Here is a 22,908-nt window from a genome sequence, read left to right as displayed (position 1 = left end):
CCTGGACCTGAACGGGAAACTAGGCATGGTCCACAGTTGAGAGGTGTTCTCGTAACTGGTTATTATCCTGTACGTATTCGGACACGACTCGCGACCTTGCCCGGGCGTCCAAAGTGGACGGTGTACATGTCGCTCAATCCACTGTCATGTGACTTTCAGATGCCTGGACTTGGGACTAACAAGAAGCCAAGATGTGTAATGACCGTCAAACTACAGAAACGTGCGAGTAAACCGTTGTCATGTACCAAAACCCTGATTTAGCTTATTGAAAATTGCAGCTACTTGAACCGAGCCCGTCGTCCCCAATAGCGAGGACTTCTGACAGGATCAAGTTGCTGGCTATAGGACCCCATTCTTATCAAAAGAGAGAAAGCAGAATTCAATCGAAGAAGATGCGTGATCTACCATTGACGAGTGGCCAGGGAGTGACCTAGGTGAAGTATGAAAAGACAGGAGAGCGACAGGTGTACTGGCAAAAAAAAAGGAAAAAGCGCTAGCAGCTACGGTGAACCCAATTTGTATCGTAAACCTTGACATGATATATGCTTCGCACTTCTACATGCTGGACTCTGCACTTCAAAGTGCAAAGACCTCCTGGTGCCAAATATAATGTCGTAATATGGGAAAGGGGGAAACTCCATGCGGGCACAACAATTTCCCAATCCGGTAAAGGTCGGCCTAGTGATTTAATACAGACCTAGACCCATCCTAAGCAACTGGCGAGGCCAGCCACAAAACCGGGCATATTTCAGCCAATATCCAGATATCGAACAGTCCATTGCCACCAATTGGCAAGTTACACGGAGTAGCCAAGTTTTAGATTTTACCAGGTTGTAAAGGCACAGCCGTCAGTGCTCGCAACATGGTATAGTATCGGGAAGATGCGTCATCAAGCTCGGTCTCTGAGTTTCACTTTTCTCGTCTGCCTAGATGCTGCTACATTTTTATTCTCCAGTACGTCTGGGAAAGATGAGTTCTTCTTGCGCTGGTCTCTGGAACATTGTCTGTTTCAGATCTAGTCTTGACTGACAGATTCACAATGGTCCAAGTACCTCCTCTCTTTCTTCTTAGTTTCTTGTCCCTTTCAGCATTTGCCCGGGCGGGACATGGGCGTGGAAAGCTGCTTCCGTCCAGTGAGCACAGAGCCTTGAATAATTCAGCACCTTAGTTTCTAAACGTTTCTCAGAGACAACAACTACTTTCCATACTCCCTTGTACTTCTTTGAGTATGGTGCCCGAAGAGCTACGATCAAATATGCACCAGTTTCAGTACCGCCAATGAACGAGAACGGTGGCATGGCTCAATATTTTCATGACTCGACCACGCTGCCATGTCGAGACTGTGTTCTCACTTGGCTGCAAATGGGAATTGAGTATGCTGACGGAAGAAAGGCTGATGCCGACACAGGCATGTGGCTTCACCATGGAGTAATGGTGAACAGAGATCGGGCGGATGCAGTTTGCTGGGACGGGTCGTATGGCCAGAGATTTGCCGCCTCAGGCAATGAAAGGACGGTGATCGATATATCAGCTGGCGGGCAAGCTTTCTTCTGAGCCTGAAACCGTGGGAAGTGGCTAACGCTCTTCAAGGACAGTTAATGCTGGTTATTACGTCGGCCGTTCAGATAAAATCGCGCTCTCCGTCGACTTGATGAACTTGCTTCAATCCGAACCACAGACTGATATTGTTTTCACGATAACTTACGAATACATTGAAGGCCGCCAGACTCAAGACTTCTATGCAGTCACGCCTTACTGGCTGGATGTCGGAGGATGCAGAACCTCAGACGTACCTGCTTATCGGGATTCAACATTCAACTATTCCAGTCCAATCCTGAAAGGGGTCCCCCAAGGAATGATTACCTTTGTCGGAGGCCATTTGCATGACGGCGGCACGCATATCGATCTCACCAAAAACGGAAGGGTCGTTTGCAGGCTCAATGCTTTCTACGATCGGTATCGGTACCAGGACGACGGGAAGCTGATGGAACATGTCTCCACCATTGAGACTTGCGAGACGCCTGCAGAGACGGTTACGAAAGATGAATGGTCTATTGTTGCGTGTTACAACACCTCCTTGCATGAGCCAATGGGTATGGTGGATGGTTCCCTTGAGCCCGTCATGGGCATCATGCTCGTATATGTTGCTCAAGGACTAGAGCGACATGGCATGTCGAGAACCATGTCTTTGAGTGTTATTCTCGGAATCGGCTGCTTGGCCGCAGTGGCGTTGCTGGCTGCTGTCTCGTGCTGGCTTGAAGGACGCTGTGGACACAGGAACAGGCGCTTATCATTCGCGGATGTGATATGGACCAGAGGCCGAGACTTGGAACAAGAAGCAGTGGTTCCGTTAATGAAAACTTGAATCATTCAGTAAGTATGTCCGCCAAAATTGGTCCTCGCACTGGTGCTTGAAGAGATAACAGTGGACAGCTTAATATGATACCATCGGAAAGGAGAGTCACATTGACGGTTGATGGAGTGTAGTGGCCGCGACGTGCTCCTATTAGCCGGCGAATGACTAGTATACCTTAACCTTGAATATCCCGGTCTAAGGAATAAATCTCAGTAGCATTGCGCGTTATGAACGAACGGGAGGACGATAACGTTATTGGGATGGAACTAGACTAACAAAGGCGCATCGACTTTGGTCGAGGATCCTGAGATGGTTTCGGATCCTATCAGCCACCGTCGACGTTGAACATCTGAGGAGTTCACACGTGAGCCTGTCCCGTTGCCTTCATATTGGCAAACCGGAAAGCACCTACAATTTCTGTGCAATATGAACTGTCGTTGTGGAAGAGGAATTTTACCATGATAGCGCCTTTCTTATGCTGGAGGATTCATCCGCGTGCGTCGGCATTGGCCATAAACATGGACAGTTGGCATCTATGAGGTCATCGAGAATCAGCCGTCGACAACACGGCTGTCTCCTTAGTCAATCGAAGGAGTCCTTAGGCTGAAAGAAATCCTGCCCATGCTGGAGTAACGGGCAAATTGCATTGATCTTTTTCTTTCTCTTTTGCCACTGATGTCGTGACTAAGATCACGCCTGCTCTGCTGACTGCATATGCAGAGTTACAAGGCGTTCCCTGCTGTCCGGCGACACTGGCGATGTTGGCGGTCGAGCCGCCTGATAGAGAGAAATCGAAGTTCGGTGTGCATGCTATTCCTCACTCACTGTCAGATGAGTCCATACCGCTCTCTCCCACCCCTCATCTTCCGTATCTTTGAGCCTTGTGTGTCCACTTACTGCCATTATTAATCACTCCCGCGGGATTTGCGACCCCAATTGACTATTTATCAGTCAGGATAGACTTGGACCATACGCGAAGGCCGAGAGGTGCGATAGAGAGGACCGAGGGTTTTGAACATGCTTTCAAAAGCGTCACCGACGTCGGCTGAAGATCGTACATCGCCAGCCAATGCTCTGTCTTTTCCATGCTTGTCTTTGAGCGCCTTGCAATAGAGTGCAGTAAGTAAATGTCTAGTAGGCCAACCAAAGCCCCGATATCTGCCAAATACTACCTAAGGACAGAATACGACCCTTAAGAAGTGAAAAAATTAAAAAAAAAAAAAAAAAAAAAAAAATTGAAGAAAGAGCAAAATTATCAATCCAAAGACTGGGCGCATCTTCATTGTTGGCCATTTGAGAGTAAGAGAGCCGACAAATTGACTATTTTCCTGGCAAAGTAGAGAAATGAAGTCAGCAAAAGCTCAGTATCCGAGACTTCTTTATGGAAATACCTTCCCAACATGTCGAAGATGGAATTATGGCAGCAAGCATGAAACAATAGTTTAAACACTGAAGTTCATCGCAACGGTCGAACTGGTCTCGCTGACACCTGTGTTCCCTGATGTCGTGCCCGTGGTCGAGTTCACTTTGGAGGCCCCTTCATTAGAGGAAATGTAAAATTTGTCACTGGCCCCTTCATAAATGGGATATTATCTGAATCAACCGTACTAGCTTGTTGACTGGACCCTGATACTGGTGCTCCTACTTGTAGACCTCCGGCTTAAGGAGCTTGCGCGTTTAGCGGGTTCTGAGAATTCCGAATTGGATGTGGTGGCTGTGCTGATCTCAATGCTTGTGGGTGCGGATGAACGGCGCTTATGCTCATGTTTTCCTCTGATCGCCAGGAGTTTTCAGAGCCTCGATGGGTGTCAGTAATAGAAAGGTGAATAGTGTGGCTTCTTTGGTTGATTTGAAGATAGAATTTGAGATGTTGGTCGAGAGATTTTCAGTAAGGAGGGAGACGAAGTGCTTATACACAGAAACATTTAGTAAGACCTCCGGGAAAATTAGAGCAAATTACTATTATCTTGATGAAAGGTCTGCTGACATTGATTGCAACAGCTGATTACCTTGTGGTAGGAGAGCTTCTTGGTCACCACACACTGTAGTTTGTCTAAACCACTTCTCCGTCCAATCAAAGCCGCCAAGGGTCACGCGGCGAGAGGGCGATCCAGGACTTTTATCCTGAGCTAGGATAGAGAGAATGCAGAACTTAGAAGACGAGGTCGGGGACTGAAAGATTTGGCGCGGTTCAAAAGCTTCCATGTAGAGTAAAAGGCTACCCAATCTATGCAAGTACGCTGATATAAGGCAGCGAAGCTAACTTTACACCTCATGCTCGAAGTGGTAGGAAGGTGATCCAACATGTAATGTATAGATACAATGCCACTCGACCATATTTTGGAATGAACAAGGATTCAGGGAATAAAAACAATTGAAGCTATCGCTAATAATAGTAACGACCATTTCTGAATGCACCAAATAAATGGCACAACAACATTCTTCGTCTGATGCAGCCCACTTTCCCGACGACGATATACCTCTTGTTGAGGACGACAATGTACCCTTAACTCCAACGTGATATCCCAAGCCAGAGTGGCGCAGGAATTAGAGGCATGCATCGTGCAAATACAGGACTCTCCTACGTGGAAAGCATTCCGAGAGTATCTCGGGGAGGCCTTACATGCCCACAAAACCAGCCGAGGCACAATCACAAATGCAGTTATGCTAGGAAGCGGATCTGTCACAGGTTTCAAGAGAATGATCAATATGGCAGTCCGCCTTTTTTAGCTGTATGGTCAAACAACTGGGTATGTTAACCACCTATGTCAAGATCGGATGATTCTTATACAAACCCTTTAGAAGCTTACCAAACAACTAAAAACACACCTCTCCCCGCTTTCGCAGCAGACCGCGACTATATATCACCCAGGACCAGCCCGCTTTCCAGTCGATCAGGGTAGAGCTGGAGAGCAGTGGAGAGGTTATGGAACTAGTGCAGTAGAGCACTTTTCTATTTATGCCTTTCCCGAACAGAAACGTCAAATCACAGGCATTGCAACGTGGCACAGGCATTGTTTTCACAGGTAAAATTGTCGAAACCGATCCTGACGCACAACAGTTTTTGCACGGACACCCATACAGAGAAGATGCAAATCAACTTCTGTCTGGAATTGGTGCGATGTTTGAGAACAATACACTCTATGCTTGATCGACCTAAAGCGGCCGGCGCCGACGGGGTTGTAGTTAGAAATTTGAAGGGGAATACAGGGTAAAAAAAGGGGAACCGCGCTCATGCAGGCTGCAGCTCCCATAAGTAGCGGGAAGCGACTGGATCTTGATGGAGAATTGTGCAGGCAGGATGCTGTCGAGGACAACTGCAGATTTTGGAGTATTTGGTTGGCGCTCCTTAAACTTCTATGGGTTTGTTGAATATTCGAAGATCGATAGAGTAAAGGAAAGAAATATTGGTGCCCAGGCCTTGAGTCGATTAACACTCGAGGGATGGTCCTCTACTCACGTCACGTTCTAGCGGACAACGGACACGGAGGCTCCAAACTCTGCGAAGAATCCCATCAGATGTCCATATAGCGGAGCAAAAGGGGTTAAGTGGGTACATCCCCAAACCCTGAAGACCTGGAAAATTGTAATGTTCACACTGCGAACAGCGTATGTACGGATCTCATCCAGTGGGTATCTAGAGTATTCGACGGGGGGTGGCTCGTCGCCCATTGCGATCCATGAGAATATTGCTTCCGTTGCTGAAAGCATCATCAAGGAAGAGATCCGGGAACCACGAACTACAACGGCACGTGTTCTCACATGCCTTTTCTGAGCATGCTCTCCGTCAGCAAGAGTCCATCCTCCGAGATACATAGTGCTCAGGTCTCTTGAGGCAGCGACTTCATCAGCAGGTCGACTGAGCGAATAAAGAGGTATCGACATTTTCTCGTGGTCCACGTCACCACAGTTGCCGCTTTTGCTGATTTCATATATGACGAGCCGTATAGTTGTTTAGAGAATTCAACCAATGTTTCAATCGTAGCTCTGACTTTTACTAGCTCCTATGCCGTGGCACTTGACAATGCTCAGCTCCGCAAACGGTGGCTCAAACGCTTCGTGAGTTTCTTTCTTTCAAGACAGGTACCGGGGCAAAGGAAGACCTGGATGAACCTGGAAATCCGGAGGATGGACCAAGCCTGACCATGGAAACGCAAAGGATCCATTTCTTGACTTTTGCCGTTAAGCCATGCGATCAAACGCCCTTCCCTTGGCTGAGATGCTGTTGTACACAGAACAGTTGTGGATCTATCTGCTTCATTGTGTTCTGTCTCCCTGGCTATTCAGAGAGACTCTGTCTGTTTATATACACTTTGGCCTGTAATCTGAAAGCCATTCCTGAAACCTCCTATTCCGTCGCCATCCTATCACAAGTCTGCGAGAACAACGAGGTTGAGGTAGATTCCGCACTTGGTGAAACGCTTAGCGTCTCAGGTGGTTTGCCACAGTGGCGATCTCGCGACCCTGTCAACAGATGCAAAGCTATGCACAAATATTCATCGTCGCGGAGAGGGAGCCAACTGTGACCGTTTGCCTTATGACAGGCGTCAAAGAAGGAGAACGTGACTTGAGGCTGAATGTAATCGAGGCCTTGCAGAGAACTGCAGCTCGCTGTCAAGGAGACTATGCGGGCTTTGCGGGAAGGACCACTGTGCTCATGGCCAGGCGGTGAAGGATCTCCATACTATACTACATAGCTGGACTTAATCGGGCTCGAGCTGACCATTCTACATAGGGGCGTTGACACTTCCAATATCCGATGCCAAGAGAAAAGAATCGGCTGGCTCGGCCGAGTTGAGGTTAGCAATGGAGATGCAGATTTACGATAGAGTCAATGGTAGTCTGACACCACCTATCGACGGCCATGTCAGAATATAGACCAATCCGATGCCGCTCGGGCCAATCGGTAGTCACTTAGACTGACGAGAGCACGCACAGCAGTTTGTCCATGCTCATTTCGCTCCCCAAATAGAAATCCTTTCTCGGCTCTGTGATGTCGAGACTGATGACTGGTCAGGCAGAAAGAGACGCAGCTGGATGGACCCTTATTGGCGTTGGGGTTTATTTCCTCCACCTGGCACCTGTTGATCTTCGGGTCCTTCGACTGGATCTGGAATTTCATCCAATTCGGCCCAGCCAAAGATATGTTTCCGAAGTTGTATGGTGGAGATGCATCGCTGGGTGGATATAGCTCTTTCGCCTCACCAGAAATCCGATCGCAACATCTGTCGGAGTCGGACAGGGCCTTTTGATCCAATTTCGTCCTAGGGTCTCTCGTAGATTCCCACTTATAGCAATACCATCTTTGGTCCGGTGGCTGCGTTGTGCTATTTGGATTTCGGCTTGTAACGGGTAAACTTATGTGAATATAGGGTCATTGCTCGAACGCGCTGCTTCTAAATCAGCCAGCGTTTCACAGATTTATCGGGCAAACGCATGGAGAATGGCCGACTCAATCAAGGGTCAAATTGTGGTCGTGACAGGAGCAAACCCGTAAGGCCTGGGGTTCAGTACAGCCGAAGAATTTGCCTCACAAAGTCCCAACGTTCTCGTTCTTACCGGCAGCACTAATCCAAAGTGCAAGAGCGTATCTCCAAGATGTCGGCACGATATCCTGTCGTAAAGTGTATTTGTCTCCCGCTCGACCAGTCCAGCCTTGCGGGCGCCCGAGCAGCGGCCAAGTCGGTTATGCACAACGCAGAAGTCCCATATATCGATATATTGGTGAGTAACGCAGGTATCTCGAGGTCAGAGATGAATGTCAAACTCTGCCCGGACGGATTTGAAACGCATTTCGTGGTAAACAACCTGGTGCCATTCCTCTTCATCAACTTGGTTCTCCGAAACACCATCTTGGCCTCTTGAAAAAAAGCGCCTGGTGCAACTCGTATCATCAACCTTGCATCTGAGGGCCATATGTACAGCGGTGTGTGATTTTCCGATGTCAATTTCACCAACCAAGCTACCATCAGCTCTTCCGGAGCCAGAGCGGCCCTATATTGAAATGATTCGAAGTCTGTTCCCTGAGGCATACACGGATCCTCATGGCACATACCATCCATTTCCTACTTACCGCCAATCGAAGACGGCCAATGTGTTCGCCATTGGGTTAAACAGGCGACTCTACCATAAATACGGTATTCTCTCTTTGGCCATCCAAACCTGGTGCTGTCGGAAGGGAACCGAATAGGAATTTTCGACCAAGCGACATTGATAGGGCTGTTTGAGAAAGTGGAATGAGCTGGGACTAGGGGAGCCGAAAACGCTCGACCAGGGAAGAGCAACCACGTTGAGGCGCGCCGCTGATCCAGAAATAAAGGCGTCGGTGGACAACGAAGAAACGGGAAAGTACAGAGGAGTGTAGTGGAGTGACTGTCAAATTACGAACGTGCCTGATTGGGCTGTTGATTGCTCATTAGCTGAGAAGCTATGGGCGGAGAGTGAGGAGTTGTGCCAACAGAAGTTCGAGCCTTGAGGACGGGCGCCGGGTCTGCGTGCCGTGGAAAGACTTGGAACTTCTATATAAACTTGGTCATACCTACAGATAGTTGTGTTAAGGAAAATAGATGGCATTGATGTATGTAAGGAGACTCAAGTTAATAATGTCGATAAAAGTGAGGCATTTCCATTCAACTTGACACCAAACCTGACCGAATACAATAACCGAAACGAACTAATTCACTGACCCTCGAGCTTGGAGTCGTTGGACCTCAGGCACAAGTAGATAATTTAAATCCCTTGTAGTTATTGTTGGCAGATTCCCAAATCTTGTTTCGGTAGGTCGGAAGGCCTGCCATGTAGTTCAACGCCTCGCGAGGTTTTCCTGGAATGTTGTCGCCATAGTACCAGCTCTTTGCCTTTGTGAACAGTCCTTTCTCTCCCATTTCCAGGGTGTGATCTCTCCATTCCTGCTCCGCCTCTTTGGTAGCTTCGATCTTTGTGATGTTGTTGTCGCGCTGGTATATCAGACACGCTGTGATCCAGTCCCCTTGACACTCAGCCGACGATGGGCCAGTGGCGAATGCTGTGGGCGCCTGCGGTCCATACATCATGTACATATTTGGGAAACCTGAAACCGTCATCCCATATAGCGTGTATGTTCCCTTGTCCCATTTCTCTTTAATCGTCTGTTTGGGATCAACGCCTCGGATGTCAATCGCCGTAATTCCACCTGTAACGCTGTCGAAACCCGTGGCCGCACAGATCATATCCACCTCGGCGACCGTACCATCCGCCGTCTTGATGCTGGTCTCGGTAACTTCTGTGATCGGGTTATTCACGAGGCTAACCAGATCTACGTTGTCTTGGTTAAAAGCCTCAAAGTATCCCTGTTCGAGACTGATACGTTTTGTGCCGAAAGGATGTGGAGGCACTTTGGGTGCCAATATCTCTTGGTTGCGAGGGTCCTTGATGCGAGGCAGCACGCTCTCTCTCCAGACTTCGTATGCCTCGTTGTTGGCGTCCTCATTGAAAAGCACGTCCGAGTAAGTCCCAAGCCAGAAATGGAGGCCACCGCTCGAGAGGAGGTTCTTGTAGAATTCAGCTTTGACTTCGGGCGACACCTTGAGAGCAGATTCTGGGCTAAACTCGTAATCGAATCCCGCAAACGTCTTCAAAATCATATCCTTAGTGTGCTGGAACGTCTTCTTCCAGGCATCGTTCATTGTTTTATCGTATAGGTCATTCCTCATGGGTAAAGCCGTGTTAGGTGTTCGCTGATAGACAGTGAGATGCTTTGCCTCTTTAGCAGCCTCCTGAATAAGCTGCACTCCACTGGCACCAGTTCCAATAACGGCAACACGCTTGCCTTCCATGTTTACTCCTGTCTGAGGCCACATGCCAGTGTGGTACAATTCTCCCTTGAACTTGTCGAGTCCTTTAAATTCGGGAATATATGGTTTCGAACCAAAACCAGTACACAGGACAACACTGCGCGCCGAAGCCTCACTCTCTTGACCGGTATTCGTATTTCGCATTGAAAGTCGCCATTGGTGCGACTGATCATCCCAGTGCATACTCCGGACACGAGTGTTGAAAGTGATCAGATCGCTGAGGTCCCACACTTTAACTAGGTGTTGAAAATACGTCCGTAGCTCGGAGTAGTCTGGAAACCGCTGCGACCAATTCCATCCAGTCCAGCTTTCGTCCGATGTCAACTGGTAGGTAGGTACAGGGGTGTCAACACGGGCGCCAGGATAACAGTTCCAGTGCCAGATACCACCCGTTCCAGAGCCCGCTTCGTATAGGTGAACATTAAAACCGGCCTCCTTAAGCTTATGCAGTTCGTAGATGCCAGAAAAGCCTGCTCCAATCACGATCGCGTCCTGGCGGCCCGAGTCAGGGGCAATAGATCCCATGGCTGTGGTAAAGGCAAAGCTTGGAGGGAAAAATTAAAGACTGTATCTGCAGCAACTAAGAAAGATTCGGTCTCAAGTGATGGCGAGATGCTCCTCTTTCTTGGTACTTTGAACAGAACTTCAGGCTGGTAGACAGAAAGTTTAGGTCGTTCGGCCGTTTTATAGACATTCTCGAATTATCGAGGGTCTGCCGCGTCCTAGACAGAAACACTCCCTACCATAAACTTGGGGATTGTATTCTCCGAGTGTCGTGTGCTTGGGGGTGTGTCTTTCGGAGTCCATTCACCGTCCTCGCCCGAGTTGTTGTCTCCGCATGCTGGTTGGGCTTAGCCGAGGTCATATGGAAGATGAAAGCCAAATCAATCTGTGTGAACAGAATGTGAAGGTCTGTTGGCTTGGCCTAGGAGAGGCTTCCTTGGAGCCGATAGCCTCTCTAGACCTATTGTACGTCGAGTCTATCTTGTACGATGTGATTAATATACAGTCGAATTAATCCTTCGAAGCTGGGACTTGTGTCTCTCTTAAGGTTGTGTGGTGTCATTGCTGGGCACTGTATTCGGGCACCGCGGCTGCTCAAAACGGTTTTGTCACTCAATAAGAGAGATAGTAACGTTAGAAGTGATATAGCCTGCCGCAGCTTGAGAATATTGGCATATTTGGGTCATCAAATTGTCTTTGTTCTTCTATACAGAGCGCTATTCACGATGCCAAAAAAGCACTCACTGATGATGGATCTAGTAAGGATTCGTCGAAGGGTAGCTGGAAAACTCCATCGAATGCTGATGGATCGAAATTAAGGCTGGTGAAATCATTGCCGTTGTCATTAGTGCCATCGACTCTTCGTCTGGCCATAGGAATTGAAACCGTCGCATCGGTACCACCGAGCTCTGTTTCTGCGTTCGGTCGTCGCCATCCGGTTGAGCGGTCCACAGGGTCGCCATAATCAGGAAAGTCACAAACCCGACACACTCGCATGATGGACTGTAGAATTTTACGAAGATTTCGGGCCACGATCTCCGCACTCTCCATCTCTCTCATAGCTTTTAGACATGTTGCTAAAGCAGCAGTTTCGTCGGATACCCCGTGTCGATTCCTTTCATTGATCTCCGCGACGAAGATGGTGGCGGCCATAGTAATATTGTACAGGGCGGACCCTAGCATCGTGTTGGCCTCGCCGTGATGACTTGTGTAGTTCAGGACCAGATTCGAGATTATGAAAGCATGTTCAACGCAGATTCTGCGCGACTTATTTGAGTTCCGGCATTTCCTCTTCTCGGGATTGCCGTATCCTGCGTTATGCCGGTGCACCAGAATCGTTAAAGCCGAGTATTGGATCCTAGAGGGTCAATGTAAGTGCACCAAAACATTACTTAGTGCATGAAGGCGGCTCACTCACCGAAGCAGATATATGCCTGGAGGTGCATTCGGAAAGAACGTTAAGGAATGATCAAGGCTGGCATCCCATTTTTGTAGAGCTCCTGTGAAGAAATCAATTTGTTCTTGGAAGCAGCTATTCGTATTCCTGAGCAGGTTTGTTAGCGAAGCGTCTCAAAGCTGCCACATTGACTAGAAACAAACAATTTCTCGCTAATATGACCTGAAAGCTCGAGCAGTTCGGCCCAAGCTGCAAACATCTTCATATCCCACGTTGGGGCATTTCTATTCGGGCGTTCAATGGACACGTCACTCAACTTGATGACTGGGGGCCGGCCGAGATAGAGTGACCAAAGCCTGAGTAAAGCGTCATCAGTCTCTGCGCTAGCAAAATGGAGTTAGGTTCCGCACCTGTCAAAGCCTACGCAACCCCAAAGGACGACCTGCCTGACCTCAAAGTCGAGGGGCGAAAGCTTAGTATTGGGTATACGGGACCAATTCTCGTGAAGACCAAGGTCAAAGGCCAGTCGGCATGCATTTCCTAGGCACAGGTTAGTTAAGGGTGCTGAAGTTCCAAGATATAGAATACCTGATCGCATCCATCCTGAGGAGTCATTCGACTGACAACAGTCTAAAATACTAAGTAGCATCAGCGACTGAATAGTTGTTAAACCTGGATTCAAAAGCTCCTCTTCCAAAGCCTCCTCCGCTTGTCTGGTCAATATCGGCTTCTCGCCGGTTTCGTCGTCATCTGCCGGCACAGACAGTGCTCTAATCTCAGGACTAACAGAAATGCGAGCAGCAGAGGCCAGCAGACACAGAAGCAGACAACGGCTGTAGTATGGACCTTGCTGGGTTTGCATTGCGGCGAGAAATGCTTCTTTGTGAATGATATGGAGGATGTTGTGTTGATATTTCCAATATAGATCTAGGAGATATTGTTGCATCGCCCAAGGCACGTCTTTCTCAAAGTCTGCTCCAAATTTGGAAACGTCACTGCAATATTTGAAGATTGACGTGACGCTCTCCGTTAGATGAAGACTAGAGGTTGGTCCAAAATATCGTAGTTGGCCGTCGTCCTTGCTGTTGAGTCGTCCTTGAGCCTCACATAACCGGCTGATAAGGCTCTCGCCTGGCTCTGACTCTGGTGTGCCTTTGCTGCGTCTTTCCCCAACGGCGCTGGAGTCGTCCGTGATCAACGTGGGTGAGCCCAAGGAGTCAGAAGCTTGGTGCTGCGGTAGTGGCTGTGGTTGAGATTGCCCCTGCATTTGTAATGGTGAGCCGGATGCAACAGGGGGCCAATGCACCGTTTGTGACTGCGACTTCGATTGGGTATATGCAGCTTGCATATTTGCCACTGTATTTCTCAACTCCGCAATCTGGTCCTCGAGTTGTATGATATAGTCCTTTGAATAACGTCTGTAGCATTGGGTCAACTTTAGCAATGTTTCGATCACGGGCTGATGGAAATAACTTACACTCGTCTTTCGTCGCGGTCTGGCAATCTGCACGGGATATCTAACATCCGACATCTTTCACAGGTCCCCCCAACGCGTTCGCACTGTTGCCGATGTTGGTATTACAGCATTCATAGACTTTAGAATTCGTGAACTGACCTTGATTTTTCTGGGCCGGCAGTTGAGACATGCTAAGGTCTTAGAGCTTCGCGCCTGGGGCTTAGACGCCGACGATAATCGCCGCTTGGGTCCTCCAGATTTTCGCAAGCGAGGGTCATCCCCATACGGGTTTTCTATGTCGTCTGAGACTGGTTGAGGAGTTGTGAGTGAGTTTTTAGTCGTGTCCTCCGAAGGATCCACCGATAGGGGCGAATAGCTGGTGTCAAACGGCCTTGCAAGCATGATGAATGGGTCGGTAAGAGCGTCAGTATGAGTTGATGTCTCAGCTTCAGAGTTCGTCAACGTCAGAGAGAATAGGAAAATGCGTGCGGGGGAGGGATAGATGAGAAATGTTCTCTCACCCTCAAAATGCTGCATGTCTCCCTCGGCCACTGATCAGCACAAAATCGCGGAGAAACCGGGGTCGTCTTTTGTGGAGAGGAAGGGCCCAACTAGGTGGGTCCAGCCAATTATCAATTATCGTCCAGGTGCCTACCAGGAAGTGGGTCCCGGCCACAAGGCCGAGACACTTCAGGGGCCTGGATCCGGACCCGCTCCTCTTAATGAGCTCCTGTTGTTCGTCTCATCGCCCTGTCTAGTTATCGCGAGGATCAAGCATTCTTTCTGTCTTCAGCAGTGATAAGAGCTACTTTCAGTCAGACGCTAGACAAGAAAGAGACAACATGCAGCACGCGTAAGGGACATGTTGTTCGGCAGATGTCGCGGATGAACGGCAACGTCGTATCTCACGGAGATCAATCACCGAGCGCCTCAAACCTTGCTAACCAAACTTGATCAGCTCTTGCCCACATCCAATGGGACTCTTTCAAGTAGGGCGTGGTGAAATAATCCGGAATGGTGCGACCAATGCCTCTAGCTATGGCTGCCCTGCACGAATTAAGACTCCGTGTCATCAGAAAAAGGATCTGGATGGATGAAGCTATGAATAAGTCTCCTCATGCAGGCATTGTTCTGATCGCTCTCATCATATGTCTCCATTCACCGTTTTCGATCGGGCTAAAGTGCCGTTCGCCATAGGTGGTGTACCACCCCAATCTTTCATCCATACATTTAACATGACCTTGATGAGGCCACTTTTGATCACATCAGGGGCTGTAGCCATGCTTCTGCTAGCCGCCTGCGCCTTGCGGGTGTCAAATTCCAGACCGCCGTCGTGTCTCTGTTCCTTGCTGCCGTATGACTTTTCCCAGAAATCAATCAATTTAATCGCTGGACAATGTAAGCTTGCCGTCTCAACTCCCTGTGTTGTGCTGTAGTTTTTCAGGCTCGCAATCCACTGCGCAAAGGTCACTGTCTCGAATTTGAGCCCTGCACCTGCGAGTGCCGGCAATAGATCCGTTGCCCAGGAAAAAGAGAACCTGCTACACATGTTGTAGATTAGCCTTTGTGGCTGTTGAAATTTCGGCATTGTAGCAATCTCAACAATGGCTTTTGCCAGAGTATCAACCGGAATCCACGAACACTTCTATTTACGCAAAGTCAGAAACAGAGCGTGTCGAGTCACCATTGACTTGAAATCACTCACCATGTCCAGGCAGGGTAGGCTCCCTATACTGAGCGCAGAGCGTATCATCAGCGGGACAGCTTCGCCCTGATTCCAAAGCCCATGCTTTGTGTCTCCCACAATCTGACCAATTCGCAAATTACATGCCAAAGCCCCAAAGTCTTCTGCTGCCCTTTGCACAATATACTCGGCAACAAGCTTCGACTGGGTGTACCCGTTGCTCATCCCTTGTCGAAAGTCCATGATGGGTTCTTCTGCGATCCGCTTTTGGCCTCGCGTGCTTAGTGCAACACCCATTGAGGAACAAAACATCACGCGAGCAGGGTGGAGCAATCGCACATCCAAAGACAGCTGGATCAACCTCTGGAGATCGTTGAAATGAGGCCGAAATGACGCCAGGGGCAGGTGAAAGTTGACGGGCCATGCAGCATGAATGATAAGGGTCAGACTGTCAAGGAGTGTTTCTCTTGTGGCACTTTCCCAGCCTAACCAAAGATTCCCTGCCTTGCTGGTGATAACCTTGACCTTTTCCGCGAAGTTTCGCGGCATGAGGAATCGCCTGCTGAGAGACTCTTTCAGTCGCTTGGCAGCGTCCTGACCCCTCACTGTGCAATAAATTACTGCAACATCATCCCGTTCAATCAGAAGAGCAAGGATGTGAGCACCTAGTGAGCCTGTAGCGCCTGTGAGAAGCTAGATCAATTATCAGCATTTAAAGCAAAAGACAGTGGAATAACACGCTCTCTTACGACTGTTTCTCCGCGGGAGCAGACGTCCTCTGAGCCCCTGTGTAGACGAAACTCCCCATACTCTTCAACCATGGAAGCCATTTCGTCAATCATGGTCTCTGGGACGGACGAAGCCGCAGCAGAGCTCTGGTTTCCACGGCAACTAGACATCAAACGCGCTGCCAGGCGCTGGACGGTGCCATATTCGAATATTTCCTCCACAGATAGCGTTATGTGTAGATCCAGCCCGGGGTCTTGAGCGATAGCATTCCGAAGCCTAAGCGCGATTAGACTATCCATACCGGCAGAGTGGAAATCATCGTCGATACTCGAGACCAGGATTCCTTGTTGTTGAACCAGCCTGAGGAGGCGTTTTCGTAGCTGGCTACCGTCAAGCAGAAATTCGTGTCGCGGATATTGCCCATTCCGGAGCCTCTTGGTCTGGTCTGGGCTTGTTGATTGAAGCAGGCTTTGAACCATCAGTCGTAAGTCTCGTTTGAGCACCTTTCCAGAACTAGTTTTCGGCCAGTCCTCAATTCCAAGCTCATCTAAACTGATCACTTCTTCTATCGCATATGCAGGGCCCATTTTTTCCAGAACACATCTCTGAATGTTGATGGCAGCGTCTCTGTCTTCTAGATGCTTGACGACAGCAACGGGAACCTCTCCAGCAATTTCGTCTGGGATTCCGATCACCTGAGACTAGTGATATTGTTATGATGAGAATTTCAATCCACAAGACTAGTCCAGTCACTTACATCTATACCCGTACTTTCAGATATTGCGGCTTCTACCGCAGCAGAGGCTATATTCATGCCACCCCTGATGATCATGTCTGCATCGCAATCGATGAGCACCAAGTCGCGTCGAGCAGCCAATTTGCTCATGTGGAACTTACCTTTATACCTTCCCACTATTGCAATTCTTCCGTTCGCCAACATTGTCGCTTGATCGCCACACCTATACCACGTTTCACCGTCCGCGGTGAAAAAGTTATCTTTCCCTTGACCACCCAAATAACTCTCGATTTTCTGCAAGCCGCCTTGGACTATCTCACCCGGAATTCCTCTGGGGAGCGGTTCAATCCCATCCGGTGCACAGATCCTGATCTTGCTACCTGGATTGGCATAACCCGCATAAATTGGATCATCCAGACTAGCCGGAACGCAATCTAAAGTCTCCGAGCAGACTGAAGTACCCTCCGTCATGCCAAAGAAGGGACTGAAGCGCGTGCATTTCAAGAACAAAAATGCTTTTTCGACATGGGACCGTAATATTTTGCTCCCACCTACAATAACATGGTCGACACCTCCGACAGAGTGCTCACTCAGTAGCGGAGACGATGACAACAGATCTATCATGGAGGGTACAGCGAGTACGTCGGTGTACTCTCCTGACTGAATTGCCTTGGCGATAGACGGGACATCAAAATTGTAATTGACGTGTGTAACGCTTCCTCCAGGTATGAGATATGCAAGCGTCCAAGAGCTGCCGACAATTGAGTTCATGGGAAGAATCTGGAGCCACTTGCGACTTGAATCCAGTTTGAATGCTTCTCCCCAAGATCTGATGTTGCAAGTGAGCGATTTGTTGGTATGCGGTGCTGCCTTTGGGAGCGCTGTTGTGCCTGATGTGAACCAGATGAAGACAACGTCATCGACATGACGAGGAAGTTTGTCGAGGGCCCGCTGTGTGTCTTCGAAGGTTTCGTCCTCGGCCGCACTCGACACAAGGTCATTCAGTGAAACGTAAGAATTGATTGTAGACATTGGTCCCGCCACGGCCTTCACCTGCATATCCCGCATCAAATCAGGTGCAGTTTGTTCGAGTCTCTCAGCGATTGAACCGTCCTCCACAATGACAGCACTAGCGCCCGACAATGTCAGCATGTGCCTGATCTCCTTGCCATTTTGCGGTGCTCTCAGGTTGAGCGGTGTAAATGGACATTTCATTCTGACTGCTGCGCGCAAAAGCATGTGAAATTCTACTCTTCCACTGAGTAGTGCGGCAATTGTTGCACCAGGACTCAGTCCCTTCTTCATCAATGCATGAGCGAGAAGATCAGCGCCGTACTGAAGCTGGGAGTGGGTCCATTTTAGATACAGAGTCCTCTCCGCAGCATTGATTCCGGAGCTGTTGTAGCCGTTTACTGCTGGGAAAAGGTCCACAGGTTGGTGTTTGCACACCATCGCCACCTTGTCTCCATGCTCGGTGACTGATGAAATAATCAGATCGTGAAGAATGGGAATGGGAATTTCGAGGTGCGGTCCTTCTACCTCGGAGAACTTGTCGGTCAACATCTTGTAGCCTGTCAAGTCGAATCCACAAAATTCCTCAGCGCGTGAGACAAAGCAATATTATGGAGTTTTATATGATCACCATCTAAGAGGTTAATTGCTGAGCAGACTGCGGGGCTCCAGGACCGGCGAATGTTCACCGTTCGAGGCTCAGGGTCGGGGAACAGGATATGAGTTTGAAGCCGGCCTATTGAGATCTGTTTTCAATGCCAGACTACCACCCTGCTACTAAGGAAGAGTTTCGGCAACATAGTGCGAAGGTTTAGAAATTTCAAAATAGTCAGGATGTGCCTCAGAATGGTAACAAGTCTGTGAGAAATGGAAGCCATCTAGAAAGGAGCCAGGTGACGATCTACAAGAAGTCGTCGGCACCGGGATATATATCTATCTCAAAACACCACCGCCATTCTTGACTTGGACTTCCCGCTTTTCATCAGATCCATCATCTCGTTGATTTGGTCAAGCTTGTACAGCTCGACTTTCGGCTTGATGTTATGCTTTGAAATGAACTCGACTGCACGTGGCATCTGTTGTGGAGGACCCGTACTTTCACTTCTGATTTGATATAGCTTCCTCATCAACTCTAAAGCAGAGAATTGAAGCGGTTTCGAGGGAAGTCCGATCACCATCAGAATACCACCAAGGCGCAGGACTTTGGTGGCGCTATCGTAGGCGGCTTGGGCAGCGCTGAAGACTACAGCAGCGTCCGCGCCTCCGCCAGTAGCATCCCTTATTTTCTTCTCGAACTCGGCATCTTTGCTGTTGACCGTGACATCTGCCCCGTTCTCCTTTGCTGCTGTAAGCACCCCATCGTTGATATCGAGACCCACGACGTTCAAGCCCATGGCTTTGGCGAACCGAATGCCCATCTGTCCAAGACCCCCGCAACCCACGATAACAATCCATTGGCCCCGTTTGAGACCACAGGAATCGACTCCGTGAAAAGCTGTCGCCCTCTGGTCAGTACAGGTGACAATTTTAAAGACGATGGAAAGCAGATGCGAGTTACCTGTAATACCAGCACAGAAATATGGTGCTGAGGTCTCCATCGGAAGATTTTCTGGGAGAATAATGGCGTTACGATAATCCACTGCGGCATACTCTGCAAAGAAACCGTCGGACTGGAAACCCTGAAGTTTGGCGGTGCCTAGCGTACAGTTGAGATTGTGCACCATGCATCCTTCGCACTCGACTATCATAACATTAGCAAGCAGTGTCGCGCGATCGAGCGACAGAAAAGGCAGGCTCAGTCAACTCACAGCAGACCCCTTTAATATAGAGAAACCCTATGCGATTCCCAGGTTTGAAACCCTTCACATTGGAACCCAGCCTCTCTACATAGCCTACGCCCTCGTGGCCCATCACTACTGGCTCCGTAGCAGGAATTGACCCATCAAACAACATCAGATCCGAGTGACACAAGCTGGCGGAGGCTATCTTGACCAATATCTCATTGTCGTTGATGCTTGGGATCGGAATCTCGTCTATCGTGCACTTATTCGTCTCCTGGCGGATGTTAGTACTGATCTTTGATGGTTGAGACTGACAAACAGGATGATAACGAGCCGCCTTCATCGTCGGGGTAGCCATCTTCGGCACGAATCTCAGATTAAGATAGTAGCCGGTCCCACTAGCTAAACAAATTGGAAGAATAGAATATCAATGAGCTCTCAGCCTACGAGTTAAGATCACCAGTAGGTTTCGAGCATATATTAACAAGCAGGCACACGGCCTCTGCGGATGGAATTCAGGTAGTCGCGCAGCAGTGATTGAGAATAGAGCTCAGCTCAAATAGTTGCGACAGTCTTCTCCACAACCCGTTAATATTCTCGATCTCGATCGTGGCTCAGAGGGTGAATATTACCAGGCCATGAACAGAAGCAAGCAACAATGCTCACATTCGCACAGCCGGTATTTGATCTCCGTGTTATGTGGGGTAAATCTCCACACACGAGGCTCAAAGCATGAGGGGCAGAGAAGACAGAGAGCAAATACGAGTATTACTCTCTAGATCAGGCATGTTGGCCTCGGTTCTTCCAGAAAATCTCGTTATTCGGCAAGGAGAAGCCTTGGGCAGATCGCTCTGATAGACTGTAACTTTTCGGGCAGAAGTTCTCCATTGAAGTACTCCGGATTAAGAGTATCATCCTATTAAGTCATGCACCACATGCTAACCCATGGCCCTGCCGCTGGAGATTGACCCTCCTATGTCCTCAGTGCATTGATAGCAGCGGCCAAACATACAGAATCCTGCGGAATAATTGTACTAGTATGTTACAACCAAGATAGGTGGGAGTACGTGGCTGTCAGACTAGCAAATTTAAAAGGGCCAATAGGGTTGTTAAGTCGCATTAACGGGAGAAGAAGCACTGATGTGCAAATGTCTAGAAAGGGTCCCTGCAGGGTGCATGAGGAAAAGCACTACACCTCGCGAAAGACACGGGCCGAGACGCGGATGACCGGGTTCAAGAGTGGTTTGCCAACTGCGATCCAGGGAGGTTATCAATTTCGACTCGCACATGGACTATTATTTTCAGGAAAAGCTCTCCATCGTTATAGAGAACACATACAACATATCTTACCCTTAGGGTGCGTGGGCCAAGTTGTTGTACGAAGGTTGAGTTATGGACCTGTCTGGTTGATTGTGTTCTGTCCCCCTGGCTATTCAGAGAGACTCTGCCTATTTATATACACTTTGGCCTGTGTTCTGAAGGCCGTTCCTGAAACCTCCCATTCCGTCGCCATGCTGTTACAGGTCGGTGGGAACAACGGTGTTGAGGTAAGTACCGCAATTGGTGTGACAGCTCGCGTCTCAGGTGGTTTGCCACAGTGGCTATCTTGCAACCCTGTCAACACCATTCGACAGAGAAAAGCCAGGCCAGTCTTGATATTTTATCAACTGGCTGCGGAAGCTGCTGTCTGGCGGCTCGGCCGAATTGCTGGAGATTTCTTGGGCGGCTTTCATTTGCCGATCTTAGGCGGACCCTGTGCGCTGACATTAGTGCGTGGCTGAACAGAACTTGGACTCAGACCCAACCGGGGCGAGTAAGAGTGGATCCGGGTATGTGAACTAATACTTCCGGTATCTCGCCTCTTCAACTATTGCGCTCTGCGGGTGAAGCCGTTGATGCGTGTGTCCGAATCTGGGTTGTCTTTCGTCTTTTTTCTGGTCTCTATGACACGCTTGCTGCTGGATTAGCAGGAGAGTCATGTCCTGGCCAGGCAGACGGAGATCAGGGTTCGATATTTCCTCTCCCGGACAGTGAGTTTGCGCAGGAATTACACTGGGAGTTAGAGCTGCGCATGTATTAACTTATCCCTCCATCTGCTCAGTGGTGCATATCTAGCTTCTACGAGATCAACATACTGCGGTTGGCCCTTTTCTCCGGCCTTGAGAAAATGGCTCCCGCCGACCATAGGGCTAAGGCCACCCGATACAATTTTGCGGCAGCCTTCTACGTGGCCCTGGGTTCTTTTACATATGGCTTCAACTCGGATATCATCAGGTCAGTGATTGGAATGCCGTCATTCTATAGCTACTTCGATTTTGTAGCAACCGGTGTCTACAGTGGCTCCATCATTGGTGCTTGCAACGGGCTCTAACCGGGCGCCGGCGTGTTGGGCCGTTGGGCTGTCTTTTGGTTTGCAGACAAATTCGGTCGCAAACTTGCAATTCAGATCATTGCGGCAGTTTGCATCATGTCAGCAGCCATCCAAGCTGGTTCTGTGCATATTGCGATGTTCCTTGTTGGAAGAATGCTGAATGGTTTCGGCGTGGGGATGATCAACTGTGGCATCCCCACATACATATCTGAAATCGCCCCTGCCGCTCAGAGAGGCCTCGTTGTGGGCTCTCACGGCTTTATCATCTGCAGCTCCTATGTACGCGAAATATTCCAGACCTTGGACTCCACATATACTGATGGACACCTAGGCTATGGCCGGCTGGGCTGGATTTGGAATCTACTACAAGAACAACCCTAACATCCAGTGGCGACTTTTAGTTGCACTTCAAACTGTCGCTCCCATACTACTGTTCATTGGCAGTCCTCTGATTCCCGAATCTCCACGATGGTTAATTGAGAATGGACGAGCACAAGAAGGCATGGCTGCCCCCTACAGATAAGTTCACCCTACTAAGAAAGATGAAACAGGCTTACAACTTCTTATCAGGCTTCACAAGAGCAAGCTGGACCCCGACGAAATTGGAGCAAGAGAGGAATTTGTCAAAATTCAGAGACAACTAGCACTTGAGCGTTCGAACAGAGTATCAGGCCTTACACAATTCCATCATACAGGAAACTCCCGTTTTACGGATTTTTCCTCCAAGCCATGTGTCAACGCACGGGCGTCCCCGTTATATCTAACTATATAGTGAGAATCGTTCAATGGTAGTTTCCAATGCACTAATTAACCTACTTTAAAGGTAACAACGCTAGAGAACCTTGGGTTAAGTGGCTCTACTCCGCTCCTAGTTCTTTCATTCTACAATTCTTGGGCAGCCGTGCTGAATTACATCAGTGCTCGCATCTTGGACCGCTTTGGGAGCGTCAGAACCGTGATCACTACTATGGCGAGTTGATTGAAGACCAATGTTACCATAATATGCTCTAACATTGATAGGCTGGGGCTATTTTGTGGGTCTGCATTGTTAC

At 48.9% G+C, this 22,908-nt stretch overlaps 7 protein-coding genes across 7 annotated transcripts; 3 read left to right on the top strand and 4 right to left on the bottom strand.

Annotated features, from left to right (window-relative positions):
* Positions 1-1,039: 1,039 nt before the first annotated feature.
* Z519_12764 (uncharacterized protein) lies at positions 1,040-2,365 on the top strand (the record flags this gene model as incomplete). The annotated part of the gene is made up of 3 exons (XM_016770469.1): positions 1,040-1,133; positions 1,187-1,475; positions 1,591-2,365. 3 exons carry the CDS (start codon positions 1,040-1,042, stop codon positions 2,363-2,365), a joined length of 1,158 nt encoding a protein of 385 aa, XP_016613308.1.
* Positions 2,366-7,954: 5,589 nt separating this feature from the next.
* On the top strand, positions 7,955-8,221 carry Z519_12763 (uncharacterized protein; the record flags this gene model as incomplete). Its single annotated transcript, XM_016770468.1, has 1 exon — positions 7,955-8,221. The coding sequence occupies one exon, from the start codon at positions 7,955-7,957 to the stop codon at positions 8,219-8,221; it is 267 nt and encodes an 88-aa protein (XP_016613307.1).
* An 845-nt stretch (positions 8,222-9,066) lies between these two features.
* On the bottom strand, positions 9,067-10,713 carry Z519_12762 (uncharacterized protein; the record flags this gene model as incomplete). The annotated part of the gene is made up of 1 exon (XM_016770467.1): positions 9,067-10,713. The coding sequence occupies one exon, from the start codon at positions 10,711-10,713 to the stop codon at positions 9,067-9,069; it is 1,647 nt and encodes a 548-aa protein (XP_016613306.1).
* Positions 10,714-11,412: 699 nt separating this feature from the next.
* Positions 11,413-13,946, bottom strand: Z519_12761 (uncharacterized protein; the record flags this gene model as incomplete). The annotated part of the gene is made up of 7 exons (XM_016770466.1): positions 11,413-12,049; positions 12,110-12,235; positions 12,292-12,444; positions 12,499-12,628; positions 12,677-13,506; positions 13,566-13,648; positions 13,704-13,946. 7 exons carry the CDS (start codon positions 13,944-13,946, stop codon positions 11,413-11,415), a joined length of 2,202 nt encoding a protein of 733 aa, XP_016613305.1.
* Positions 13,947-14,688: 742 nt separating this feature from the next.
* Z519_12760 (uncharacterized protein) lies at positions 14,689-18,256 on the bottom strand (the record flags this gene model as incomplete). The annotated part of the gene is made up of 5 exons (XM_016770465.1): positions 14,689-15,189; positions 15,250-15,921; positions 15,978-16,658; positions 16,715-16,791; positions 16,855-18,256. 5 exons carry the CDS (start codon positions 18,254-18,256, stop codon positions 14,689-14,691), a joined length of 3,333 nt encoding a protein of 1,110 aa, XP_016613304.1.
* Positions 18,257-18,642: 386 nt separating this feature from the next.
* Z519_12759 (uncharacterized protein) lies at positions 18,643-19,843 on the bottom strand (the record flags this gene model as incomplete). Its single annotated transcript, XM_016770464.1, has 4 exons — positions 18,643-19,199; positions 19,263-19,445; positions 19,513-19,759; positions 19,805-19,843. The coding sequence occupies 4 exons, from the start codon at positions 19,841-19,843 to the stop codon at positions 18,643-18,645; spliced, it is 1,026 nt and encodes a 341-aa protein (XP_016613303.1).
* A 1,809-nt stretch (positions 19,844-21,652) lies between these two features.
* Z519_12758 (uncharacterized protein) lies at positions 21,653-22,379 on the top strand (the record flags this gene model as incomplete). The annotated part of the gene is made up of 3 exons (XM_016770463.1): positions 21,653-21,836; positions 21,903-22,135; positions 22,188-22,379. The coding sequence occupies 3 exons, from the start codon at positions 21,653-21,655 to the stop codon at positions 22,377-22,379; spliced, it is 609 nt and encodes a 202-aa protein (XP_016613302.1).
* Between the last annotated feature and the right edge of the window lie 529 nt (positions 22,380-22,908).

Source organism: Cladophialophora bantiana (assembly GCF_000835475.1).
Source record: "Cladophialophora bantiana CBS 173.52 unplaced genomic scaffold supercont1.35, whole genome shotgun sequence".
In the NCBI taxonomy this organism is placed as follows: Eukaryota; Fungi; Ascomycota; class Eurotiomycetes; order Chaetothyriales; family Herpotrichiellaceae; genus Cladophialophora; species Cladophialophora bantiana.
This window is presented reverse-complemented; position numbering and strand designations above follow the sequence as displayed.